Source organism: Zophobas morio, unplaced genomic scaffold (assembly GCF_036711695.1).
Source record: "Zophobas morio isolate AGI-343-1 ecotype UQ-CSIRO unplaced genomic scaffold, CSIRO_AGI_Zmor_V1 ptg000021l, whole genome shotgun sequence".
NCBI lineage: Eukaryota > Metazoa > Arthropoda > Insecta > Coleoptera > Tenebrionidae > Zophobas > Zophobas morio.
This window is the reverse complement of record NW_026972126.1, coordinates 24,586,796-24,610,726: the sequence shown is the minus strand read 5'-3', so window position 1 is coordinate 24,610,726 and position 23,931 is coordinate 24,586,796. Positions and strand designations below refer to the sequence as shown.

The following is a 23,931-nucleotide window of genomic DNA, read 5'->3' as shown; positions in this document are numbered from 1 at the left end:
GAAAATCAAAACATTAAAAATCTAAAATCTAAAGTTTAAACATTCGAAAAATTGAAATATCAACGAACTGAAGAATCAAGAAATCAAAAATCTAAAATTTAAAAATTGAAAAAGTAAAAAATAGAGAATTCGAAAAATTGAACGCTGAAAAATCAAAAATTAGAAAATCTAAAATTTAAAAATCGAAAAATCAAAAATCGGAAAGCCGAATAATCTAAAAACCGAGAAATCGAAAAATCCGAAATTAAAAAAAATCGAAAAAATGAAAAATTTGAAATTTGGAGGAGAATCGATTAACTGAAAAACCGAAAAACTGAAAAATTCCAATCTCAAATGACGAAAAATTGGGAAATGGGAGAAATGAAAAATCGGAACATCTAAAAATTGGAAAATCGAAAAATTGAAAAGCCGAAAAGTCGAAAACTCGAAAAATAGGGAAGTCGAAACATCGAAAAATTGAAAAACTGAAACATCGAGAAACGAAACATCAAAAGATCGCGACACCAAAAAGTAAAATAATAAAAAATGAAAAATTTTAAACTAAAACAAAATCAAAAAATCGAAGAAAAATAGAAAAGTCCCAAAACTGAAACAACGAAAAATTGAAAGATCGAAAAATTAGAAAATCGAGAAATCGAAAAGTCGAAAAACCAAAAACTTAAAAAATCGAATAAAAAATTGAAAATTATCTAAGAAAAACTGAAAAATCCCAAAATCAAAGTATTGGAAAACTGAACAACTGAAAATCTGAAAAATCAAAAAGTCGATTAATCAAGACATTGAGAATTCGAAAAATCGAGAATTTAGAAAAGTAAATAACTGAAAAAGAAGAAAACTGAATAATCTTAAAACTGAAATATCGACAAATCAAGAAATGGGAAATTAGAAGAATTGAGAAATCGAAAAATAGTTACATACATATATCTACCATTTTGATTTATTTTTTCCAAAAATTTTGACGTCAGTATTCATAAACCACAAGTTCAGGACTATGTTACTTTTTAACATTTAAATAACGTTCATTCGACAAAATTGTAAGATAACATCATCAAGTTAACGATTTACCAGTCATAACAAAAAAATCGAAAAATTGAAAATTGGAAAAGTCGAATACTCAAAAACCCAGAAGTCGAAACAAATTGAAAACTCAAACAATCGAAAAATATCCCAAAATTCTTTCCAACCATTTCAAAAACAAAAAAAAATTATGGAATGTTTTATCTCTAAATTCCGATTATCCAGACATTATTTTTATTACTCTGAATAACTAACATTCGTCAAAATAAGTTCACGCTAAATCTGGAAAAATAGGTTATTTTTTTATTTTCAAAAGGCACAAATAATTAACGATTGTTGACGAGTTTATCAGACGTTATCATATTCCTTCTGATGTAAAATAGAAATCCATGGATATGTATACATTTTGTTTGATTTATTTTCAATGCTGCATAAACTTCAGGAGTAATAAAATTTATCGCACTTCTTTTGGGTTGTCGAGAGATAATTTTTTACAAGAGTCCTAAAAAGAACGCAAAAAATGCCCGTACTACAAGAGTTTTAACCACACACGTGTCTCGCTAGCCACAAGCCGTTCAAACAAGGTAAGGTTAAACAAGTGTAAATTTCCCAAATTTGCATACCTACAACATGTCTTTATATTTTATTTATTCTAGAAATGAAAATGAATCTGAAGATAATCCCTCCCTCTAAGACCAGTGAAAGGGTGGTCGGCACCCCTTCAAAAAGAAAAAATTGTCTATATAAGGCCTTTTTGAAAATGGTTCTTCAGATAGTGAGTTAAACATGGATCGAGATACGTCCAGAGACCAATTTTCGAAGGAACTGCTACTGAAGACTTTTCGAGAGGAGAGTTGGCAACAGGAGCACCTCTAATTATCGTGGCGAGAGGGACTGGAGAACGCAAAACGTAAGTCAAATTTTATTTTTAAATTGCATGATGCGTGTACAAACTTCCTTCGTCTGAATCAACGAGACGTTCCACGGAATTTTATCGGGTTTGGTCAAAGTGTGATAGCTAACGTAAAACGACTTTAGTTTGTGGATAAAACCAAGATTTGCACTACTGATAAGCGTATTTTATCTTAAGGTCCCGATCTTTTTACTTTCGCTTACGCTCGGGAAGTATTGTAATCCGTGTAGATCGTAAAACGCAAACCAAAATTTGTCTAATCATCCCTACCAAAAATGTGATTACGTGAATTCAAAATTGTACATAGTAAATTAGTTTTAAATTGTATAAAATAATGTAGTCCTACACATGTTGTTTATGACTCCGCGTTCAGTTGTTACCCGAAACGTCGATATTTTTGGAAAAAAAATCAAAATTATAAAATAACATTTTGCAATTTAATTTTGAATTTGCGAAACCGAGTGCTCTGAAATCTTTCAGATGTTTTGAAGTTACGAGAAGCATAATAATTTTTTAATCAAAATATATTTGCTTCTCCTTTCCAAAAAATTGATCACGTCAGCTCAAAATTTTGCCGAATAAATACTATAAAAAATGTCAAAAATGTGATGGGTCTGTACTTGTGGTTTATCTATCACTGCATTAATATTTTTTAGATTTGCTTATATAGAGTGTCGGATGTCTCAAAAAAATTAATGACTATCGGATTGTTGGATTTTATAGTTTCTCAATTTTTCAATTGCTCTATTTTCAGTTTTTCGATTGCTCAATTTTCCGACGTTTCAGTTTTACGTTGTTTAAGCTTTTTACCTTTTCTATTTTACGATTTTTTAATATTTTGGTTTTTCAATTTTTGACTTTTATAAACCCAATTTTTTACCAATTTTTCAAATAATCGATGTTTTGATTTTCCCACTTCTTGACTTTCGACTGTTTCGATTTTTCAGTTTTTCACCTTTTTGATTTTTCGATTTCTCAATTTTTCAATTTTTTAAATTCGCGGTTTTTGGATATTTCACTGGATTTTTCAGTGTTTTCTTTTCAGTATTCAATTTTTCGAAATTTCAGTTTATTTGTCATTCAGTTTTTCGAATTCTCAATTATCCAATGTTTCAATTTTACGTTTTTCGAATTCTTGTCCTCTTCGACTCTACGATTTTTAAATATTTCGATTCTTCAATTTTTCATTTTTTTACGTTGTGGATTTCTCAATTTTTCAATTTTTTAATTTCTCAGTTTTTGGATATTTCAGTTTTGAGATTTTTCAGTTTTAACATTCTTCAGTTTTTCTTTCATTTTTTAATTTTTCTAAATTTCAGTTTTGATATTTTTCAGATTATTCATTATTCAATTTTTCGATTTTACAATTCCTTAATTTTTCAATTTTCCGATGTTTCAGTTTTTCTCCTCTTCAATTTTACGATGTTTAAATATTTCGATTTTTCGATTTTTCAATTTTTGACTTTTTTAACTTCTCAATTTTTCGATTTTTCAAGTAATGGATTTTTTGATTGATTCCTTGACTTTCGACTGTTTCGATTTTCCAGTTCTTCATCCTCCAATTTTTAATTTTTCGATTTCCCAGTTTTTCAATATTTTAGAATCTCAGCTTTTGGATGTTTCAGTTTCGGAATTTTTCTGTTTTTCCATTCTTCAGTTTTTCTTTCATTTTTTAATTTTTCGAAATTTCAGCTTTGATATTTTTCAGATTATTTATTATTTATTATTCAATTTTTTGATTTTACAATTCCTTAATTTTTCAATTTTCCGATGTTTCAGTTTGACGTTTTTTCAGTTTTTCTCTTCAATTTTACGATTTTTAAATATTTCGATTTTTCGATTTTTCAATTTTTGACTTTTTTAACTTCTCAATTTTTCGATTTTTTAAGTAATGGATTTTTTGATTGATTCCTTGACTTTCGACTGTTTCGATTTTCCGGTTCTTCATCCTTCAATTTATAATTTTTCGATTTCCTAGTTTTTGAATATTTTAGAATCTCAGCTTTTGGATGTTTCAGTTTCGGAATTTTTCTGTTTTTCCATTATTCGGTTTTTCTTTCATTTTTCAGTTTTTTGATATTTCAGTTTCAGGATTTTTCAATATTTCGATTGAAAAATTGAAATTGACTTTTCGATTTTTGACTTCTCGAGTTGTCGACTTCATGAGTTTTCGATTTCCCGACCTTCATATTTCGATATCCCAATATTTCACGTCGAGAAATCCACAAATTGAAAAATCGAGAAGTCGAAAAATATCGAAAAACAGAAATACCCAAAAATCGAAAAATCCAAAAGTTAAAAATTAAAAAACCGAAAATTGAAAACTAAAAGAATCGATAAATAGAGTAAGCGAAAAATTGAAAAGTCGAAAATTTTTAAAAATCGGAAAATTGGAAAACCGAAAAATCAAATGCTGTGAAGTCGAAAAATCGAAAGTTTTCATATCGAAAAATCTAAAATTAAAAAAATTGAAAAATTAAAATATAAAGAAAACTGAAGACTTGAAAAATTGAACAGTCGAGAAATTGAAAAATCAAAAAAATCCGAAAAGCAGAAAATCCAGAATTCGAAAAAGTAAAAAATTGAGAAATCGAAAAATCGAAAGGCGCAAAATATCGACAAATTGGAAAATCTAGAAAAATTGAAGAATCTAAAAACTGGAAAATCAAAACCGAACAATCGAGAAATCGAAAAATTCAAAATTTAAAAAATCAAAAATTTGAAAAATTGGAAAATTGAGGAGTCAAAAAAATTAAAATATCGATGATAAATTGAAATGACAAAGAACTGAAGAACTGAAAAATCGAAAAATATGATCACTGAAACGCCGAAAAGTCGAAAAAGCGAGGAATAAAAAAATCGAAACATCCAAATAATAGAGACACTGAAAAGTCGAGTTTTCGTTTTTAGATTTTAATTTTTTCAATTGTTTGATGTTTCAATTTTTCAGTTCTTCGATTTTTCTATTTTTCAATTTTCCGGTTTTAAGTTTTCGATTTCCAAATTTTCTATTATTTCAATTTGTCATTTTTTTTTTCAGTGTTAATATCATACACTGTATCGAAAATAAATACAACAATTTAAAAATCCTTACAAAGTAGAAAACCACGTTTCCAAAACACAAAAATAACTACATTTCCCCGAAAAAAAAATTCATTGGATTACTACGATTTCAACAAAATTGTTAAATTAAGGCGTTTTGCTAGTATAAAACACAATTAATGAATTTTTCTAAAGAAATGTGGATTTTGTAATTAAGCTCCGCCCTTTGAAGTGACAATAACTGAAAAATTCATCACAATTGAGACAGGGGCGGGTGGGTGGGGCTTAATCATTAGTTTCTTTTTCTTAATGTATAGAGTTTACTTTCAACAACATAATACTTAAAACATAATTATAACCTCAAAGTCACTACTTGATATTTTAACTATTTTATTCTTGAAATGGATAAACCCCGCCCACCCGCTCCATCTCAATTGTGATGATTTTTTTTATTCGTCGTGGGACCGGTGGGTGGAGCTTAAAATAGGGAAGAGAAAAAACTTTACAAAAATAAAACTTTACTGTACAAAATTTTGATAACATAGCAGCGCCAATAACCAGATTAAGCAAAAAAAAAGTGCAATTTAGTTGGAATTTTATTTTAAAAACTGACGCTTCTTCCATTGCATTCGGAGCCGTGTTAATTGTTTAAGTCGGATTTAATAATAATTCAGTATGGATCATTTATATTTATTTTTCAGCCCTCACCCCGTACGACTACGACCTATCACAGAGGGTCTTCAGCTTCACCGAATTGCTGCAGCCGTACGCGCTCACCAAGGTAGAGCAATTTAAATGCGGGTTCCCTTGCTCCATGGGGAAAAAAGTGTTTTTTTTATTGGACAACCCATGGGTCAAGGAGAACCCGATGCCCGACGACAGCGCTCCCGGCTCGAAGCACCTGTGCACTAGGTGCGACCGCCCCTTCTTCACTACCCAGGAAAACTACATAACTGAGGAGGGCTGCATATATCACTGGGGAAAGATATATGCAGCCCAATACACCTGCTGTGGCCGCGTCCCCGGCTCGATGGGCTGCACCACATGCAGAGTCCACGTCTGGAGTGGCGTGGAACGCGGCGTCAACGGTCCCTTCTCGTCGTTCGTCACCACCAGGAAGTCGACGTACCCCGACCGCAACATCTACGCCCTGGACTGCGAGATGTGTTACACAGTCGCAGGGCTAGAAGTTGCTAGGGTTAGCGTCGTCGGCTTCGATGGGGTTGTTGTCTACGACACATTCGTGAGACCTGCTCACAGTGTCGTAGACTTCAATACCCAATTTTCTGGGGTGGCGGAGAGAGATTTGCAAAACGCAAAGAGTCTGAAGAAAGTGCAGAAAGAGCTGTGCGAGTTTATCCGTGCCGACACCATCCTCATCGGCCATGGGTTGGACAACGACTTGAGGGCGTTGAGGATGGTGCACGGTACGGTACTCGATACGTCCCTGATGTTTCCGCATCACAAAGGAATGCCGTTTCGGCGTGGTCTCAAGGAGCTGGCCCTTTCCGAATTAGGAAGGCATGTCCAGGAAGGAAGAGGGCACAGTAGCTGCGAGGACGCCCGCACATCCCTCGACCTAGTGAAACACAAGTTGTTGAACATGCTTCCCTAATTCAGAAAGGGCTGCTTGAGGTCCACGCCCATATGGTAGTCCTTTGTAATACGCAAACATCAGTGATGCGTAGGTTGTATTATATTGTACATACATAAAAATGACTGTGATTTAATTGTAAATTATACTTGTGTAACTACGTTTTAATTGTAAATATTATACGAATTAGTTTTTTTTGTAAATAATTGTGTGAGTGCTTTTTAATTGTAAATATTTGTGTTAGTTTTAGTTTTTTACATTTTTATACATTTTTCTAACTAAACTACAGAATTTTATTCACTCAACCCCGTCACAATTTCCCATATCCTCACAAAAATCCTTTTCTCCCGTCCTGTTGGCTATTTATGATATTTGTCATACTTTGGTGTTTTGAAGGTTTGGTGATTTTGGTGTTTTGAAGATCTGGGGATTTTAGTGTATTGAGGATGTGAGGATTTAAGTCTTCTGAGAATGTCAAGGTTTTGATGTTCTGAGGATTTGAGGATTTTGGTGTTCTGTGGATTTGAGCATATTAGTGTTTTGGGGGAACAATCGAAACATTAAAAAACTGAAAAATGAAAATACGAAAAATTGAAAAATGCAGGAATTTAAAATCGAAAAGCCGAATAATCGAAAAATCTGAAATTTCAAAAATCGAAAAAACGAAAAATCGGAAAATCAAAACATTAAAAATCTAAAGTCCAAAGTTTAAAAATTCGAAAAATTGAAATATCAACGAACTGAAGAATCAAGAAATCAAAAATCTAAAATTTAAAAATAGAAAAAGTAAAAAATAGAGAATTGGAAAAATTGAACGCTGAAAAACCAAAAAATCTAAAATTTAAAAATCGAAAAATCAAAATCGGAAAGCCGAATAATCTAAAGACCGGTAAAGCGAAAAATCCGAAATTAAAATAAATCGAAAAAAAAAAATTTGGAGAATAATCGATTAACTGAAAAATCGAAAAACTGAAAAATTCCAATCTCAAATGACGGAAAATTGGGAAATGGGAGAAATGAAAAATCGGAACATCTAAAAATTGGAAAATCGAAAAATTGAAAAGCCGAAAAGTCGAAAACTCGAAAAATAGGGAAGTGGAAACATCGAAAAATTGAAAAACTGAAACATCGAGAAATGAAACATCAAAAGATCGCGACACCAAAATGTAAAATAATAGAAATTGAAAAATTTTAAACTAAAACAAAATCAAAAAATCGAAGCAAAATAAAAAAGTCCCAAAACTGAGACAACGAAAAATTGAAAGATCGAAAAATTGGAAAATCAAGAAATCGAAAAGTCGAAAAACCAAAAACTTAAAAAATTGAATAATATCTAAGAAAAACTGAAAAATCCCAAAATCAAAATATTGGAAAACTGAACAACTGAAAACCTGAAAAATAAAAAAATCGATTAATCAAGACATTGAGAAGTCGAAAAATCGAACCATTTAGAAACGTAAATAACTGAAAAACAAGAAAACTGAATAATTTTAAAACTGAAATATCGAAAAATCAAGAAATGGGAAATTAGAAGAATTCAGAAATTGAAAAATTGTTATATACATATATCTAAAATTTTGATTTATTTTTTCCAAAAATCTTGATGTCAGAATTCATAAACCACAAGTTCCGGACTATGTTACTTTTTAACATTTAAGTAGCGTTCATTCGACAAAATTGTAAGATAACATCATCAAGTTAACGATTTACCAGACATCACAAAAAAATCGAAAAATTGAAAATTGGAAAAGTCGAATACTCAAAAACCCAGAAGTCGAAACATAGAAAAATTGAAAATTCAAACAATCGAAAAATATCCCCAAAATTCTTTCCAACCATTTCATAAACAAAAAAAAATTACGGAATGTTTTATCTCTAAATTCCGATTATCCAGACATTATTTTTATTACTCTGAATAACTAACATTCGTCAAAATCAGTTCACGCTAAATCTGGAAAAATAGGTTATTTTTTTATTTTCAAAAGGCACAAATAGTTAACGATTGTTGCCGAGTTTATCAGACCTTATCATATTCCTTTTGATGTAAAATTGAAAACCATGGATATGTATACATTTTGTTTGATTTATTTTCAATGCTGCAAAAACTTCAGGAGTAATAAAATTTATCGCACTTGTTTTGGGTTGTCGAGAGATAATTTTTTACAAGAATCCTAAAAACAACGCAAAAAATGCCCATACTACAAGAGTTTTAACCACACACGTGTCTCGCTAGCCACAAGCCACACCAACAAGGTAGGGTTAAACAAGTGTAAATTTCCCAAATTTGCATATTTACAACAACAATGTCTATATTTTATTTATTCTAGAAATGAAAATGAGTCTGAAGATAATTCCTCCATCTAAGACCAATGAAAGGGTGGTCGCCACCCCTTCAAAAAGAAAAAATTGTCTATATAAGGCCTTTTCGAAAATGGTTCTTCAGATAGTGAGTTAAACATGGATGGAGATACGTCCAGAGACCAATTTTCGAAGGAACTGCTACTGAAGACTTTTCGAGAGGAGAGTTGGCAACAGGAGCAACTCCAATTATCGTGGGGAGAGGGACTGGAGAACGCAAAACGTAAGTCAAATTTTATTTTTAAATTGCATGATGCGTGTACAAACTTCCTTCGTCTGAATCAACGAGACGTTCCACGGAATTTTATCGGGTTTGGTCAAAGTGTGATAGCTAACGTAATACGACTTTAGTTTGTGGATAAAATTCAAGATTTGCACTACCGATACGCGTACTTTATCTTAAGGTCGCGATCTTTTTACTTACGCTTATGCTCGGGAAGTATTGTAATCCGTGTAGATGGTAAAACGCAAACCGAAGTTTGTCTAATCATCCGTACCAATAATGTGATGACGTCACTTCAAAATTGTACATAGTAAATTGGTTTTAAATTGTATAAATTAACATAGTCCTACACTTGTTGTTTATGACTCCGCGTTCAGTTGTTACCCGAAACGTCGATATTTTTGGAAAAAAAATCAAAATTATAAAATCACATTTTGCAATTTAATTTTGAAACTGCAAAAAAAAAAAAATTCTTTGAAATCTTGCAGAGGTTTTAAAGTTATGAAAAACGTAATGATTTTTTAATCAAAATATATTTGCTTGTTCTTTCCAAAAAATTGATCAAGTCAGCTCAAAATTTTGCCGAATAAATGTTATAAAATATGTAAAAAATATCATTGCATTAATATTTTTTTGATTTGCTTATATAGTGTCGGGTGTCTCAAAAAAATTAATGACTAATTCGTCGCCTGAGAACTTGTTTGATCTATAAGTTATGTTCCGTGATCTAATACACAACCTAAACGGATTGTTGGATTTTATAGGTTCTCAATTTTTCAATTTCTCCATTTTCAGTTTTTCGATTGCTCAATTTTCCGACGTTTCAGTTTTACGTTGTTTACGCTTTTCACCTTTTCTATTTTACGATTTTTAAATATTTTGGTTTTTCAATTTTTGACTATTATAAACTCAATTTTTTACCAATTTTTCAAACAATCGATGTATTGATTTTCCCACTACTTGACTTTCGACTGTTTCGATTTTTCAGTTTTTCAGCTTTTTGATTTTTCGATTTCTCAATCTTTCAGTTTTTTAAATTCGCAGTTTTTGGATATTTCACTGGATTTTTCACTGTTTTCTTTTCAGTATTCAATTTTTCGAAATATCAGTTTATTTGTCATTCAGTTTTTCGATTTCTCAATTATCCAATGTTTCAATTTTACGTTTTTCGAATTTTTGTCCTCTTCGACTCTACGATTTTTAAATATTTCGATTCTTCAATTTTTCAATTTTTTACGTTGTGGATTTCTCAATTTTTCAATTTTTTAATTTCTCAGTTTTTGGATATTTCAGTTTTGAGATTTTTCAGTTTTTACATTCTTCAGTTTTTCTTTAATTTTTTAATTTTTCGAAATTTCAGTTTTGATATTTTTCAGATTATTTATTATTCAATTTTTCGATTTTACAATTCCTTAATGTTTTAATTCTCCGATGTTTCAGTTTGACGTTTTTTCAGTCTTTCTCCTCTTCAATTTTACGATTTTTAAATATTTCAATTTTTCCATGTTTCAAGTAATGGATTTTTTGATTGATTCCTTGACTTTCGACTGTTTCGATTTTCCAGTTCTTCATCCTTCAATTTTTAATTTTTCGATTTCCCAGTTTTTCAAGATTTTAGAATCTCAGCTTTTGGATGTTTCAGTTTCGGAATTTTTCTGTTTTTCTATTATTCGGTTTTTCTTTCATTTTACAGTTTTTTGATATTTCAGTTTCGGGATTTTTCAATATTTCGATTGAAAAATTGAAATTGACTTTTCGATTTTTGACTTCTCGAGTTTTCGACTTCATGAATTTTCGATTTCTCGACCTTCATATTTCGATTTCCCAATATTTCACGTCGAGAAATCCACAAATTGAAAATTCGAAAAGTCGAAAAATATCGAAAAACAGACATACCCCAAAATCAAAAAATCCAAAAGTTAAAAATTAAAAAACTGAAAATTGAAAACTAAAAAAAATCGATAAATAGAGGAAGCGAAAACTTGAAAAATTGAAAAAATGGAAAACGGGAAAACCAAAAGCTGTGAAGTCGAAAAATCGAAAAATTAAAAATTAAAAAAAATTAAAAATTAAAATATAAAGAAAATTGAAGACTTGAAAAATTGAAAAGTCGAGACATTGAAAAACCAAAAAAATCGAAAAAGCACAAAATCCAGAATTCGAAAAAGTAAAAAACTGAGAAATCGAAAAATTCAAAATTTAAAAATCAAAAATTTGAAAAATTGGAAAATTGAGGAGTCAAAAAACTAAAAAATCCATGATAAATTGAAATGACAAAGAACTGAAGAACTAAAAAATCGAAAAATCTAATAACTGAAACGCCGAAAAGTCGAAAAAGCGAGAATTCAAAAAATCGGAAAATCCAAATAATAGAGTCACTAAAAAGTCGAGTTTTCGTTTTTAGATTTTCATTTTTTCAATTGTTTGATGTTTCAATTTTTCAGTTCTTCGATATTTCTATTTTTCAATTTTCCGGTTTTAAGTTTTCGATTTCCAAATTTTCTATTATTTCAATTTGTCATTTTTTTTCTCAGTGTTAATATCATACAATGTATCGAAAATAAATACAACAATTTAAAAATGCATACAAAGTAGAAAACCACGTTTCCAAAACACAAAAATAACTACATTTCCCCGAAAAAAAATTCATTGGATTACTACGATTTCAACAAATTTGTTAAATTAAGACGTTTTGCGAGTATAAAACACAATTAATGAATTTTTCTAAAGAAATGTGGATTTTGTAATTAAGCTCCGCCCTTTTGAGTGACAATAAATGAAAAATTCATCACAATTGAGACAGAGGCGGGTGGGTGGGGCTTAATCATTAGTTTCTTTTTCTTAATGTATAGAGTTTACTTTCAACAACATAATACTTAAAACATAATTATAACCTCAAAGTCACTACTTGATATTTTGACTATTTTATTCTTGAAATGGATAAGCCCCGCCCACCCGCTCCATCTCAATTTTGATGAATTTTTTATTCGTCGTGGGACCGGTGGGTGGAGCTTAAAATAGGGAAGAGAAAAAACTTTACAAAAATATAACTTTACTGTACAAAATTTTGGTAACATAGCAGCGCCAATAACCAGATTAAGCAAAAAAAAAGTGCAATTTAGTTGGAATTTTATTTTAAAAATTGACGCTTCTTCCATTGCATTCGGAGCCGTGTTAATTGTTTAAGTCGGATTTAATATTAATTCAGTATGTATCACTTATATTTATTTTTCAGCCCTCACCCCGTGCGACTACGACTTATCACAGAGGGTCTTCAGCTTCACCGAACTGCTGCAGCCGTACGCGCTCACCAAGGTACAGCAATTTAAATGCGGGTTCCCTTGCTCCATGGGGAAAAAAGTGTTTTTTTTATCGGACAACCCATGGGTGAAGGAGAACCCGACGCCCGACGACAGCGCTCCCGGCTCGAAGCGCCTGTGCACTAGGTGCGACCGCCCCTTCTTCACTACCCAGGAAAACTACATAACTGAGGAGGGCTGCATATATCATTATGGTAAGATATATGCAGCCCAATACACCTGCTGTGGCCGCGTCCCTGGCTCGATGAGCCGCACCACATGCCGAGTCCACGTCTGGAGTGGCGTGGAACGCAGCGTCAACGGTCCCTTCACGTCGTTCGTCACCACCAGGAAGTCGCAGGGCTAGAAGTTGCTAGGGTTAGCGTCGTCGGCTTCAATGGGATTGTTGTCTACGACACATTGAACGGTGATCGATACATCCCTGATGTTTGCCCATTATAAAGGGCTGAAGGAGCTGGCCCTTACCGAATTAGGAAGGCATGTCCAGGAAGGAAGAGGGCACAGCAGCTGATGGGGTCCTGAACATGCTTTCCTAATTCAGAAAGGGCTGCTTGAGGACCACGCCCATATGGTAGTTCTTTGTAATGCGGAAACATCAGTGATGCGTAGGTTGTATTATATTGTAAATACATAATAATGACTGTGATTTAATTGTAAATACTTGTGTAACTATGTTTTAATTGTAAATATTATATGAATAAGTTTTTTTTGTAAACAATTGTGTGAGTGCTTTTTAATTGTAAATACTTGTGTTAGTTTTAGTTTTTTACATTTTTATACATTTTTCTAAGTAAACTACAGAATTTTATTCACTCCATCCCGCCACGATTTCCTATATCCTCACGAAAATCCTTTCCTCCCGTCCTGTTGCCTATTTATGGTATTTGTCATAATTTGGTGTTTTGAAGGTTTGGTGATTTTGGTGTTTTGAAGATTTGGGGATTTTAGTGTTTTGAGGATATGAAGATTTAAGTGTTCTGAGAATGTCAAGGTTTTGATGTTCTGAGGATTTGAGGATTTTGGTGTTCTGTGGATTTGAGCATATTAGTGTTATGAGGAAACAGTCGATACATTAAAAAATTGAAAAATGAAAATACGAAAAATTGAAAAATGCAGGAATTTAAAATCGAAAAGCCGAATAATCGAAAAATCTGAAATTTCAAAAATCGAAAAAACGAAAAATCGGAAAATCAAAACATTAAAAATCTAAAATCTAAAGTTTAAAAATTCGAAAAATTGAAATATCAACGAACTGAAGAATCAAGAAATCAAAAATCTAAAATTTAAAAATCGAAAAAGTAAAAAATAGAGAATTGGAAAAATTGAACGCTGAAAAAACAAAAAATCTAAAATTTAAAAATCGAAAAATCAAAATCGGAAAGCCGAATAATCTAAAGACCGGGAAAGCGGAAAATCCGAAATTAAAATAAATCGAAAAAATGAAAAATTTGAAATTTGGAGAATAATTGATTAACTGAAAAATCGAAAAACTGAAAAATTCCAATCTCAAATGACGGCAAATTGGGAAATGGGAGAAATGAAAAATCGGAACAATTAAAAATTGGAAAATCGAAAAATTGAAAAGCCAAAAAGTCGAAAACTCAAAAAATAGGGAAGTCGAAACATCGAAAAATTGAAAAGCTGAAATATCGAGGAACGAAACATCAAAAGATCGCGACACCAAAAAGTAAAATAATAAAAACGGAAAAATGTTAAACTAAAACAAAATCAAAAAATCGAAGAAAAATAGAAAAGTCCCAAAACTGAAACAACGAAAAATTGGAAAATCGAGAAATCGAAAAGTCGAAAAACCAAAAACTTAAAAAATTGAAAAATATCTAAGAAAAACTGAAAAATCCCAAAACTGAAACATCGAAAAATTGAAAAATCAAAAAATTGGAAAATTGAACAACTAAAAACCTGAAAAATCAAGAAATCGAGAATTTGAGTATCGGAAAGTCGAAAAATCAAAAAATCGATTAATCAAGACATTGAGAAGTCGAAAAATCCAGAACTTAGAAACGTAAATAACTGAAAAACAAGAAAACTGAATAATCTTAAAACTTAAATAACGAAAAATCAAGAAATCGGAAATTAGAAGAATTGAGAAATTGAAAAATTTTTATATACATATATCTACAATTTTGATTTATTTTTTCCAAAAATCCTGATGTCAGGAATCATAAACCACAAGTTCAGGACTATGTTACTTTTTAACATTTAAATAACGTTCATTCGACAAAATTGTAAGATAACATCATCAAGTTAACGATTTACCAGCTTCCGATAACATTAAAACGTTTCCAAGATTTCAAAACATTCGACTTTGCAACTTCAAAGTTAACTTGTAAAATGTTGCACATTCTGATTTTTTTTTTTAAATCTGGAGCATAAGGTAAAAACTCGACACGGATACATAAATCACAAAAATCGAAAAACTGAAAATCCGAAAAGGCGAAATCTTGAAAAATCGAACAACCGAAAAACACAATCAATCAAATCTCGATAAACCGCAAATCGAAACACTGAAAATCGAAAAACTGAAAAACCGAAAAATTTTCGCCCTTGAACAATAATTAATATTTTCGGCATTTACATATTTTCACTTCGGGTCGAGTGGAGAAAGTCGTAAAATTGAAAATACTTTATAAAATTAGCATTTTACTTGAAACGGCAAGTCAAAGCACTGATTACAGTAGGTATAGTAGATGTCACAATAAGCTGCACATCTCAAGCGCTCAATAAACCCCTAACCACGGCTTATAGATGCCATAAATTTGGGCAGTTGGTATTTAAATAAGAAATAAGCTGTGCCCAAACAGTGCAGAGTGATAAAAATTACAACCATCCTAATCACTACAATGAGTGACAGCACGACCGGGCCCCAGGCAGAATTCGGTCTAATTTGACGGCCACAATACCAGCAGGTAGTTAGTAATCCTGGGTTTTTGGGATGGTTAGGTGGTCATAGCCAAACAATAGAAATGAGTACTGAAATACACTAATGTCATAAAGTTAATGGCCGCGTTAATGTAATTTGGTGGCTTGGTCTAAGTACTTTCCAGGTAACAGTAAAACTGTCGAGTCGACACACCCACAAATTGGAAGGATAGCTTTAAACCCCTCTAGATAACAGAAGATCGTTAGTAAATAAAATAAGATTTAGTAAAGTCTCTTGTCTTCCAATAAGAACTTAATTACTTTGGAATTAAAAGAAAACGGGTCGCATTTTTTAGAAAAGTGTTTCGTCTAGTTACGATTTTTGGAAAGTGATTTTTTAGAAAAACTAAGTAAATGTTTGACCTGAATAGGTGTGATTTTATCTTTATCATTCAAGATAATGTCCACATCTTAATGAACTTTATTCTATTAATTGGAAATATCTCCCGAACTAACTGCCACGCCAAAACTTATCAGAATATGATTATTGTATAGGTAGAACGAACACTTTAATCGAGTGTTTTATCTCTAAATTCCGATTATCCAGACATTATTTTTATTACTAATCGATTCTATAAAAAAATTATTTGCGTGCTCTGAATAACATTCGTCAAAATCAGTTCACGCTAAATCTGGAAAAATAGGTTAATTTTTTATTTTCAAAAGGCACAAATAGTTAACGATTGTTGACGAGTTTATCAGACTTTATCATATTCCTTCTGATGCAAAATTGAAAACCATGGATATGTATACATTTTGTTTGATTTATTTTCAATGCTGCAAAAACTTCAGGAGTAATAAAATTTATCGCACTTCTTTTGGGTTGTCGAGAGGTAATTTTTACAAGAATGCTACAAACAACGCAAAAAATGCCCATACTACAAGAGTTTTAACCACACATGGGTCTCGCTAGGCACAAGCCGTACAAATAAGGTAAGGTCAAAAAAATGTAAATTTCCCAAATCTGCTTACAACAACAAGGTCTTTAAATTTTGTTTATTCTAGAAATGAAAATGAATCTGAAAATAACCCCTATAATATAATAATAAATAATTTTTAGTCTGTTTCGCCATGGCTGCCCTTAAACGTGTTGCCAAAGAAGAGTCTTCAAAAGATCGCCTCTTGTCGATTTTCCAGAAGGAAGACCAACAGCGGGAGAAACTGAAGAAGAAAAAACGTAAGTCAAATTTTATTTTTAAATTGCATGATGGGTAATTTCGATGAGTGCCAACTCCCTTCGTCTGAATCAACGCGACGTTCCACGGAATTTTATCGGGTTTGGTCAAAGTGTGATAGCTAACGTAATGCGACTTTAGTTTGTGGATAAAATCCTAGATTTGCACTACTGATAAGCGTATTTTATCTTAAGGTCGCGATCTTTTTACTTACGCTTACGCTCGAGAAGTATTAATCCGTGTAGATGGTAAAACGCAAACCAAAATTTGTCTAATCGTCCCTACCAATAAGGTGATGACGTCGCTTTAAAATTGAACATAGTAAATTGGTTTTAAAATGTATAAAATAACATAGTCTTACACTTGTAATTTATCATTCCGCGTTCAGTTATTACCCGAAACGTCGATATTTTTGGAAAAAAAGTCAAAAGTATAAAGTAACATTTTGCAATTTAACTTTGAATCTACGAAACCGAGTGCTTTGAAATCTTTCAGATGTTTTGAAGTTACGAGAAGCATAATAATTTTTTAATCTAAATATATTTGTTTGTCCTTTCCAAAAAATTGATCACGTCAGCTCAAAGTTTTGCCGAATAAATAGTAAATAATAAAAACTATAAAAAATGTCAAAAATATGATGAGTCTGTACTTGTGATTTATCTATCACTGCATTAATATTTTTTTGATTTGCTTATATAGTGTCGGGTGTCTCAAAAAAATTAATGACTAATTCGTCGCCTGAGAACTTGTTTGATCTATAAGTTATGTTCCGTGATCTGATACACATCCTAAACGGATTGTTGGATTTTATAGTTTCTCAATTTTTCAATTTCTCTATTTTCACTTTCCCGATTTCTCAATTTTCCGACGTTTCAGTTTTACGTTGTTTAAGCTTTTCACTTTTTCTATTTTACGATTTTTAAATATTTTGGTTTTTCAATTTTTGACTTTTATAAACTCATTTTCTTACCAATTTTTCAAATAATCGATGTACTGATTTTCGCACTACTTGACTTTCGACTGTTTCGATTTTTCAGTTTTTCACTTTTTTGATTTTTCGATTTCTCAATTTTTCAATTTTTTAAATTCGCAGTTTTTGGATATTTCACTGGATTTTTCAGTGTTTTCTTTTCAATTTTCAATTTTTCGAAATTTCAGTGTATTTGTTATTCAATTTTTCGATTTCTCAATTTTCCAATGTTTCAATTTTACGTTTTTCGAATTTTTGTCCTCTTCAATTCTACGATTTTTAAATATTTCGATTCTTCAATTTTTCAATTTTTTACGTTGTGAATTTCTCAATTTTTCAATTTTTTAATTTCTCAGTTTTTGGATATTTCAGTTTTGAGATTTTTCAGTTTTTATATTCTTCAGTCTTTTTCATTTTTTAATTTTTCGAAATTTCAGTTTTGATATTTTTCAGATTATTCATTATTCAATTTTTTCATTTTACAATTCCTTAATTTTTCAATTTTCCGATGTTTCAATTTGACGTTTTTTCAGTTTTTCTCCTTTTCAATTTTACGATTTTTAAATAACTCGATTTTTAGATTTTTCAATTTTTTGAATTTTTAACTTCTCCATTTTTCGATTTTTCAAGTAATGGATTTTTTGATTGATTCCTTGACTTTCGACTGTTTCGATTTTCCAGTTCTTCATCCTTCAATTTTTAATTTTTCGATTTCCCAGTTTTTCAATATTTTAGAATCTCAGCTTTTGGATGTTTCAGTTTCGGAATTTTTCTGTTTTTCCGTTATTCAGTTTTTCTTTCATTTTTCAGTTTTTTGATATTTCAGTTTCGGGATTTTTCAATATTTTAATTGAAAAATTGAAACTGACTTTTCGATTTTTGACTTCTCGATTTTTCGACTTCATGAGTTTTCGATTTCTCGACCTTTCATATTTCGATTTCCCAATATTTCACGTCGAGAAATCCACAAATTGAAAATTCGAAAAGTCGAAAAATATCGAAAAACAGACATACCCCAAAGTCGAAAAATCCAAAAGTTAAAAATTAAAAAACTGAAAATTGAAAACTAAAAAAAATCGATAAATAGAGGAAGCGAAAAATTGAAAAATTGAAAAAATGGAAAACGGGAAAATCAAAAGCTGTGAAGTCGAAAAATCGAAAAATTTAAAATAAAAAAAAATGAAAAATTAAAATATAAACAAAATTGAAGACTTGAAAAATTGAAAAGTCGAGACATTGAAAAACCAAAAAAATCGAAAAAGCACAAAATCCAGAATTCGAAAAAGTAAAAAACTGAGAAATCGAAAAATTCAAAATTTAAAAATCAAAAATTTGAAAAATTGGAAAATTGAGGAGTCAAAAAACTAAAAAATCCATGATAAATTGAAATGACAAAGAACTGAAGAACTAAAAAATCGAAAAATCTAATAACTGAAACGCCGAAAAGTCGAAAAAGCGAGAATTCAAAAAATCGGAAAATCCAAATAATAGAGTCACTAAAAAGTCGAGTTTTCGTTTTTAGATTTTCATTTTTTCAATTGTTTGATGTTTCAATTTTTCAGTTCTTCGATATTTCTATTTTTCAATTTTCCGGTTTTAAGTTTTCGATTTCCAAATTTTCTATTATTTCAATTTGTCATTTTTTTTCTCAGTGTTAATATCATACAATGTATCGAAAATAAATACAACAATTTAAAAATCCATACAAAGTAGAAAACCACGTTTCCAAAACACAAAAATAACTACATTTCCCCGAAAAAAAATTCATTGGATTCTTACGATTTCAACAAAATTGTTAAATTAAGACGTTTTGCTAGTATGAAACGCAATTAATGAATTTTTCTAAAGAAATGTGGATTTTGTAATTAAGCTCCGCCCTTTGAAGTGACAATAAATGAAAAATTCACCACAATTTAGACAGGGGCGGGTGGGTGGGGCTTAATCATTAATTTCTTTTTCTCAATGTATAGAGTTTACTTTCAACAACATAATACTTAAAACATAATTCTAACCTCAAGGTCACTACTTGATATTTTAACTATTTTATTCTTGAAATGGATAAGCCCCGCCCACCCGCTCCATCTCAATTGTGATGAATTTTTTTATTCGTCGTGGGACCGGTGGGTGGAGCTTAAAATAGGGAAGAGAAAAAACTTTACAAAAAACTTTACTGTACAAAATTTTGGTAACATAGCAGCGCCAATAACCAGATTAAGCAAAAAAAAGGTGCAATTTAGTTGGAATTTTATTTTAAAAACGGACGCTTCTTCCATTGCATTCGGAGCCGTGTTAATTGTTTAAGTCGGATTTAATATTAATTCAGTATGTATCATTTATATTTGTTTTTCAGCCCTCACCCCGTGCGACTACGACCTATCAAAGAGGGTCTTCAGCTTCACCAACTTGCTGCAACCGTACGCGCTCCCCAAGGTACAGCAATTTAAATGCGGGTTCCCTTGCTCCATGGGGAAAAAAGTGTATTTTTTATTGGACAACCCATGGGTCAAGGAGAACCCGACGCCCGACGACAGCGCTCCCGGCTCGAAGCGCCTGTGCACTAGGTGCGACCGCCCCTTCTTCACCACCCAAGAAAACTACATAACTGAGGAGGGCTGCATATATCATTATGGTAAGATATATGCAGCCCAATACACCTGCTGTGGCCTCGTCCCCGGCTCGATGGGCCGCACCACATTCCGAGTCCACGTCTGGAGTGGCGTGGAACGCGGCGTCAACGGTCCCTTCACGTCGTTCGTCACCACCAGGAAGTCGACGTACCCCGACCGCAACATCTACGCCCTGGACTGCGAGATGTGTTACACAGTCGCAGGGCTAGAAGTTGCGAGGGTTAGCGTCGTCGGCTTCGATGGGGTTGTTGTCTACGACACATTCGTGAGACCTGCTCACAGTGTCGTAGACTTCAATACCCAATTTTCTGGGGTGACCGAGAAGGATCTCAGGAACGCCAGGAAGTCGCAGGGCTAGAAATTGCTAGGGTTAGCGTCGTCGGCTTCAATGGGATTGTTGTCTACGACACATTGAACGGTGATCGATACATCCCTGATGTTTGCGCATTATAAAGGACTACCGTTTCGCCGTTTTCGAATTAGAAAGGCATGTTCAGGAAGGAAGAGGGCACAGTAGCTGCGAGGACGCCCGCACATCCCTGGACCTCGCTAAAGTCAAGCTGTGGAGCACGATGGGGTCCTGAACATGCTTTCCTAATTCAGAAAGTGCTGCTTGAGGTCCACGCCCATATGGTAGTTCTTTGTAATCCGCAAACATCGGTGATGCGTAGGTTGTATTATAGTGTTAATACAAAATAATGACTGTGATTTAATTGTAAATACTTGTGTAACTACGTTTTAATTGTAAATATTATATGAATAAGTTTTTTTTTTGTAAATAATTGTGTGAGTGCTTTTTAATTGTAAATACTTGTGTTAGTTTTAGTTTTTTACATTTTTATACATTTTTCTAAGTAAACTACAGAATTTTATTCACTCCACCCCGCCACGAATTCCTATATCCTGACAAAAATCCTTTTCTCCCGTCCTGTTGGCTATTTATGATATTTGTCATACTTTGGTGTTTTGAAGGTTTGGTGATTTTGGTGTTTTGAGGATTTGGGGATTTTAGTGTTTTGAGGACATGAGGATTTAAGTGTTCTAAGAATGTCAATGTTTGGATGTTCTAAGGATTTGAGAATTTTTGTGTTCTGTGGATTTGAGCATATTAGTGTTTTGAGGGAACAATCGAAACATTAAAAATCTGAAAAATGAAAATACGAAAAATTGAAAAATGCAGGAATTAAAAATCGAAAAGCCGAATAATCAAAGAATCTGAAATTTCAAAAATCGAAAAAACGAAAAATCGGAAAATCAAAACATTAAAAATCTAAAGTCCAAAGTTTAAAAATTCGAAAAATTGAAATATCAACGAACTGAAGAATCAAGAAATCAAAAATCTAAAATTTAAAAATTGAAAAAGTAAAAAATAGAGAATTGGAAAAATTGAACGCTGAAAAACCAAAAAATCTAAAATTTAAAAATCGAAAAATCAAAATCGGAAAGCCGAATAATCTAAAGACCGGGAAAGCGAAAAATCCGAAATTAAAAAAAATCGAAAAAGTGCAAAATTTGAAATTTGGAGAATAATCGATTAACTGAAAAATCGAAAAACTGAAAAATTCCAATCTCAAATGACGGAAAATTGGGAAATGGGAGAAATGAAAAATCGGAACATCTAAAAATTGGAAAATCGAAAAATTGAAAAGCCGAAAAGTCGAAAACTCGAAAAATAGGGAAGTCGAAACATCGAAAAATTGAAAAACTGAAACATCGAGAAACGAAACATCAAAAGATCGCGACACCAAAAAGAAAATAATAAAAACGGAAAAATTTTAAACTAAAACAAAATCAAAAAATCGAAGAAAAATAGAAAAGTCCCAAAACTGAAACAACGAAAAATTGGAAAATCGAGAAATCGAAAAGTCGAAAAACCAAAAACTTAAAAAATTGAAAAATATCTAAGAAAAACTGAAAAACAAAAAAACTGAATAATCTTAAAACTTAAATATCGAAAAATCAAGAAATCGGAAATTAGAAGAATTAAGAAATCGAAAAATTTTTATATACGTATATCTACAATTTTGATTTATTTTTTCCAAAAATCTTGATGTCAGCAATCATAAATCACAAGTTCAGGACTATGTTACTTTTTAACATTTAAATAACGTTCATTCGACAAAATTGTAAGATAACATCATCAAGTTAACGATTTACCGGCTTCCGATAACCTTAAAACGTTTCCAAGATTTCAAAACATTCGACTTTGCAACTTCAAAGTTAACTTGTAAAATGTTGCACATTCTGATTTTTTTCTAAAAATCTGGAGCATAAGGTAAAAACTCGCCACGGATACATAAACCACAAAAAATCGAAAAACTGAAAATCCGAAAAGGCGAAATCTTGAAAAATCGAACAATCGAAAAACAGAATCAATCAAATTTCGATAAACCGCAAATCGAAACACTGAAAATCGAAAAACTGAAAAACCGAAAAATTTTCGCCCTTGAACAATAATTAATATTTTCGGTATTAACATATTTTCACTTCGAGTCGAGTGGAGAAAGTCGTAAAATTGAAAATACTTTATAAAATTAGCATTTTACTTGAAACGGCAAGTCAAAGCACTGATTACAGTAGGTATAGTAGATGTCACAATAAGCTGCACACCTCAAGTGCTCAATAAACCCCTAACCACAGCTTATAGATGCCATAAATTTGGGCAGTTGGTATTTAAATAAGAAATAAGCTGTGCCCAAACAATGGAGAGTGATAAAAATTACAACCATCCTAATCACTTCAATGAGTGAGAGCACGACCGGGCCCCAGGCAGAATTCGGTCTAATTTGACGGCCACAATACCAGCAGGTAGTTAGTAATCCTGGGTTTTTGGGATGGTTAGGTGGTCATAGCCAAACAATAGAAATGAGTACTGAAATACACTAATGTCATAAAGTTAATGGCCGCGTTAATGTAATTTGGTGGCTTGGTCTAAGTACTTTCCAGGTAACAGTAAAACTGTCGAGTCGACACACCCACAAATTGGAAGGATAGCTTTAAACTCCTCTAGATAACAGAAGATCGTTAGTAAATAAAATAAGATTTAGTAAAGTCTCTTGTCTTCCAATAAGAACTTAATTATTTTGGAATTAAAAGAAAACGGGTCGCATTTTTTAGAAAAGTGTTTCGTCTAGTTACGATTTTTGTAAAATGACTTTTTTAGAAAAACTAAGTAAATGTTTGAACTGAATAGGTGTGATTTTATCTTTATCATTCAAGATAATGTCCACAACTTAATGAACTTTATCCTATTAATTGGAAATATCTTCCGAACTAACTGCCACGCCAAAACTTATCAGAATATAATTATTGTGTAGATAGAATGAACATTTTATTGGAATGTTTTATCTCTAAATTCCGATTATCCAGACATTATTTTTATAACTAATCGATTCTATAAAACAATTATTTTCGTACTCTGAATAATATTCGTCAAAATCAGTTCACGCTAAATCTGGAAAAATAGGTTAAATTTTTATTTTCAAAAGGCACAAATAGTTAACGATTGTTGACGAGTTTATCAGACCTTATCGTATTCCTTCTAATGTAAAATTGAAAACCATGGATATGTATACATTTTGTTTGATTTATCTTCAATGCTGCAAAAACTTCAGGAGTAATAAAATTTATCGCACTTCTTTTGGGTTGTCGAGAGATAATTTTTTACAAGAATCCTAAAAACAACGCAAAAAATGCCCGTACTACAAGAGTTTTAACCACACACGTGTCTGGCTAGCCACAAGCCGTACAAA

The 23,931-nt window shown here is 31.7% G+C and overlaps 2 protein-coding genes across 2 annotated transcripts; both read left to right on the top strand.

The window, feature by feature from the left end:
* The first annotated feature begins 1,803 nt into the window (after nucleotides 1-1,803).
* Nucleotides 1,804-6,587, top strand: LOC135131823 (exonuclease GOR-like). The gene is made up of 2 exons (XM_064059673.1): nucleotides 1,804-1,870; nucleotides 5,674-6,587. The coding sequence occupies exons 1-2, from the start codon at nucleotides 1,804-1,806 to the stop codon at nucleotides 6,585-6,587; spliced, it is 981 nt and encodes a 326-aa protein (XP_063915743.1).
* Nucleotides 6,588-16,182: 9,595 nt separating this feature from the next.
* On the top strand, nucleotides 16,183-20,763 carry LOC135131822 (putative exonuclease GOR). The gene is made up of 5 exons (XM_064059672.1): nucleotides 16,183-16,340; nucleotides 16,468-16,584; nucleotides 19,903-20,465; nucleotides 20,513-20,617; nucleotides 20,677-20,763. The coding sequence occupies exons 2-5, from the start codon at nucleotides 16,479-16,481 to the stop codon at nucleotides 20,761-20,763; spliced, it is 861 nt and encodes a 286-aa protein (XP_063915742.1). The 5' UTR covers nucleotides 16,183-16,340; nucleotides 16,468-16,478.
* Nucleotides 20,764-23,931: the final 3,168 nt, after the last annotated feature.

Excerpts from the sequence above, each read along its gene's own strand:
- LOC135131823 (XM_064059673.1), top strand. The coding sequence starts at position 1,804 with ATGGATCGAGATACGTCCAGAGACCAATTTTCGAAGGAACTGCTACTG. Across the intron at positions 1,871-5,673 it reads GAAGACTTTTCGAGAGGAGA|CCCTCACCCCGTACGACTAC; the intron begins GTTGGCAACAGG and ends TTTATTTTTCAG.
- LOC135131822 (XM_064059672.1), top strand. The coding sequence starts at position 16,479 with ATGGCTGCCCTTAAACGTGTTGCCAAAGAAGAGTCTTCAAAAGATCGC. Across the intron at positions 20,466-20,512 it reads TGAGACCTGCTCACAGTGTC|GAACGCCAGGAAGTCGCAGG; the intron begins GTAGACTTCAAT and ends GAAGGATCTCAG. Across the intron at positions 20,618-20,676 it reads GTGATCGATACATCCCTGAT|GAAGGAAGAGGGCACAGTAG; the intron begins GTTTGCGCATTA and ends AGGCATGTTCAG.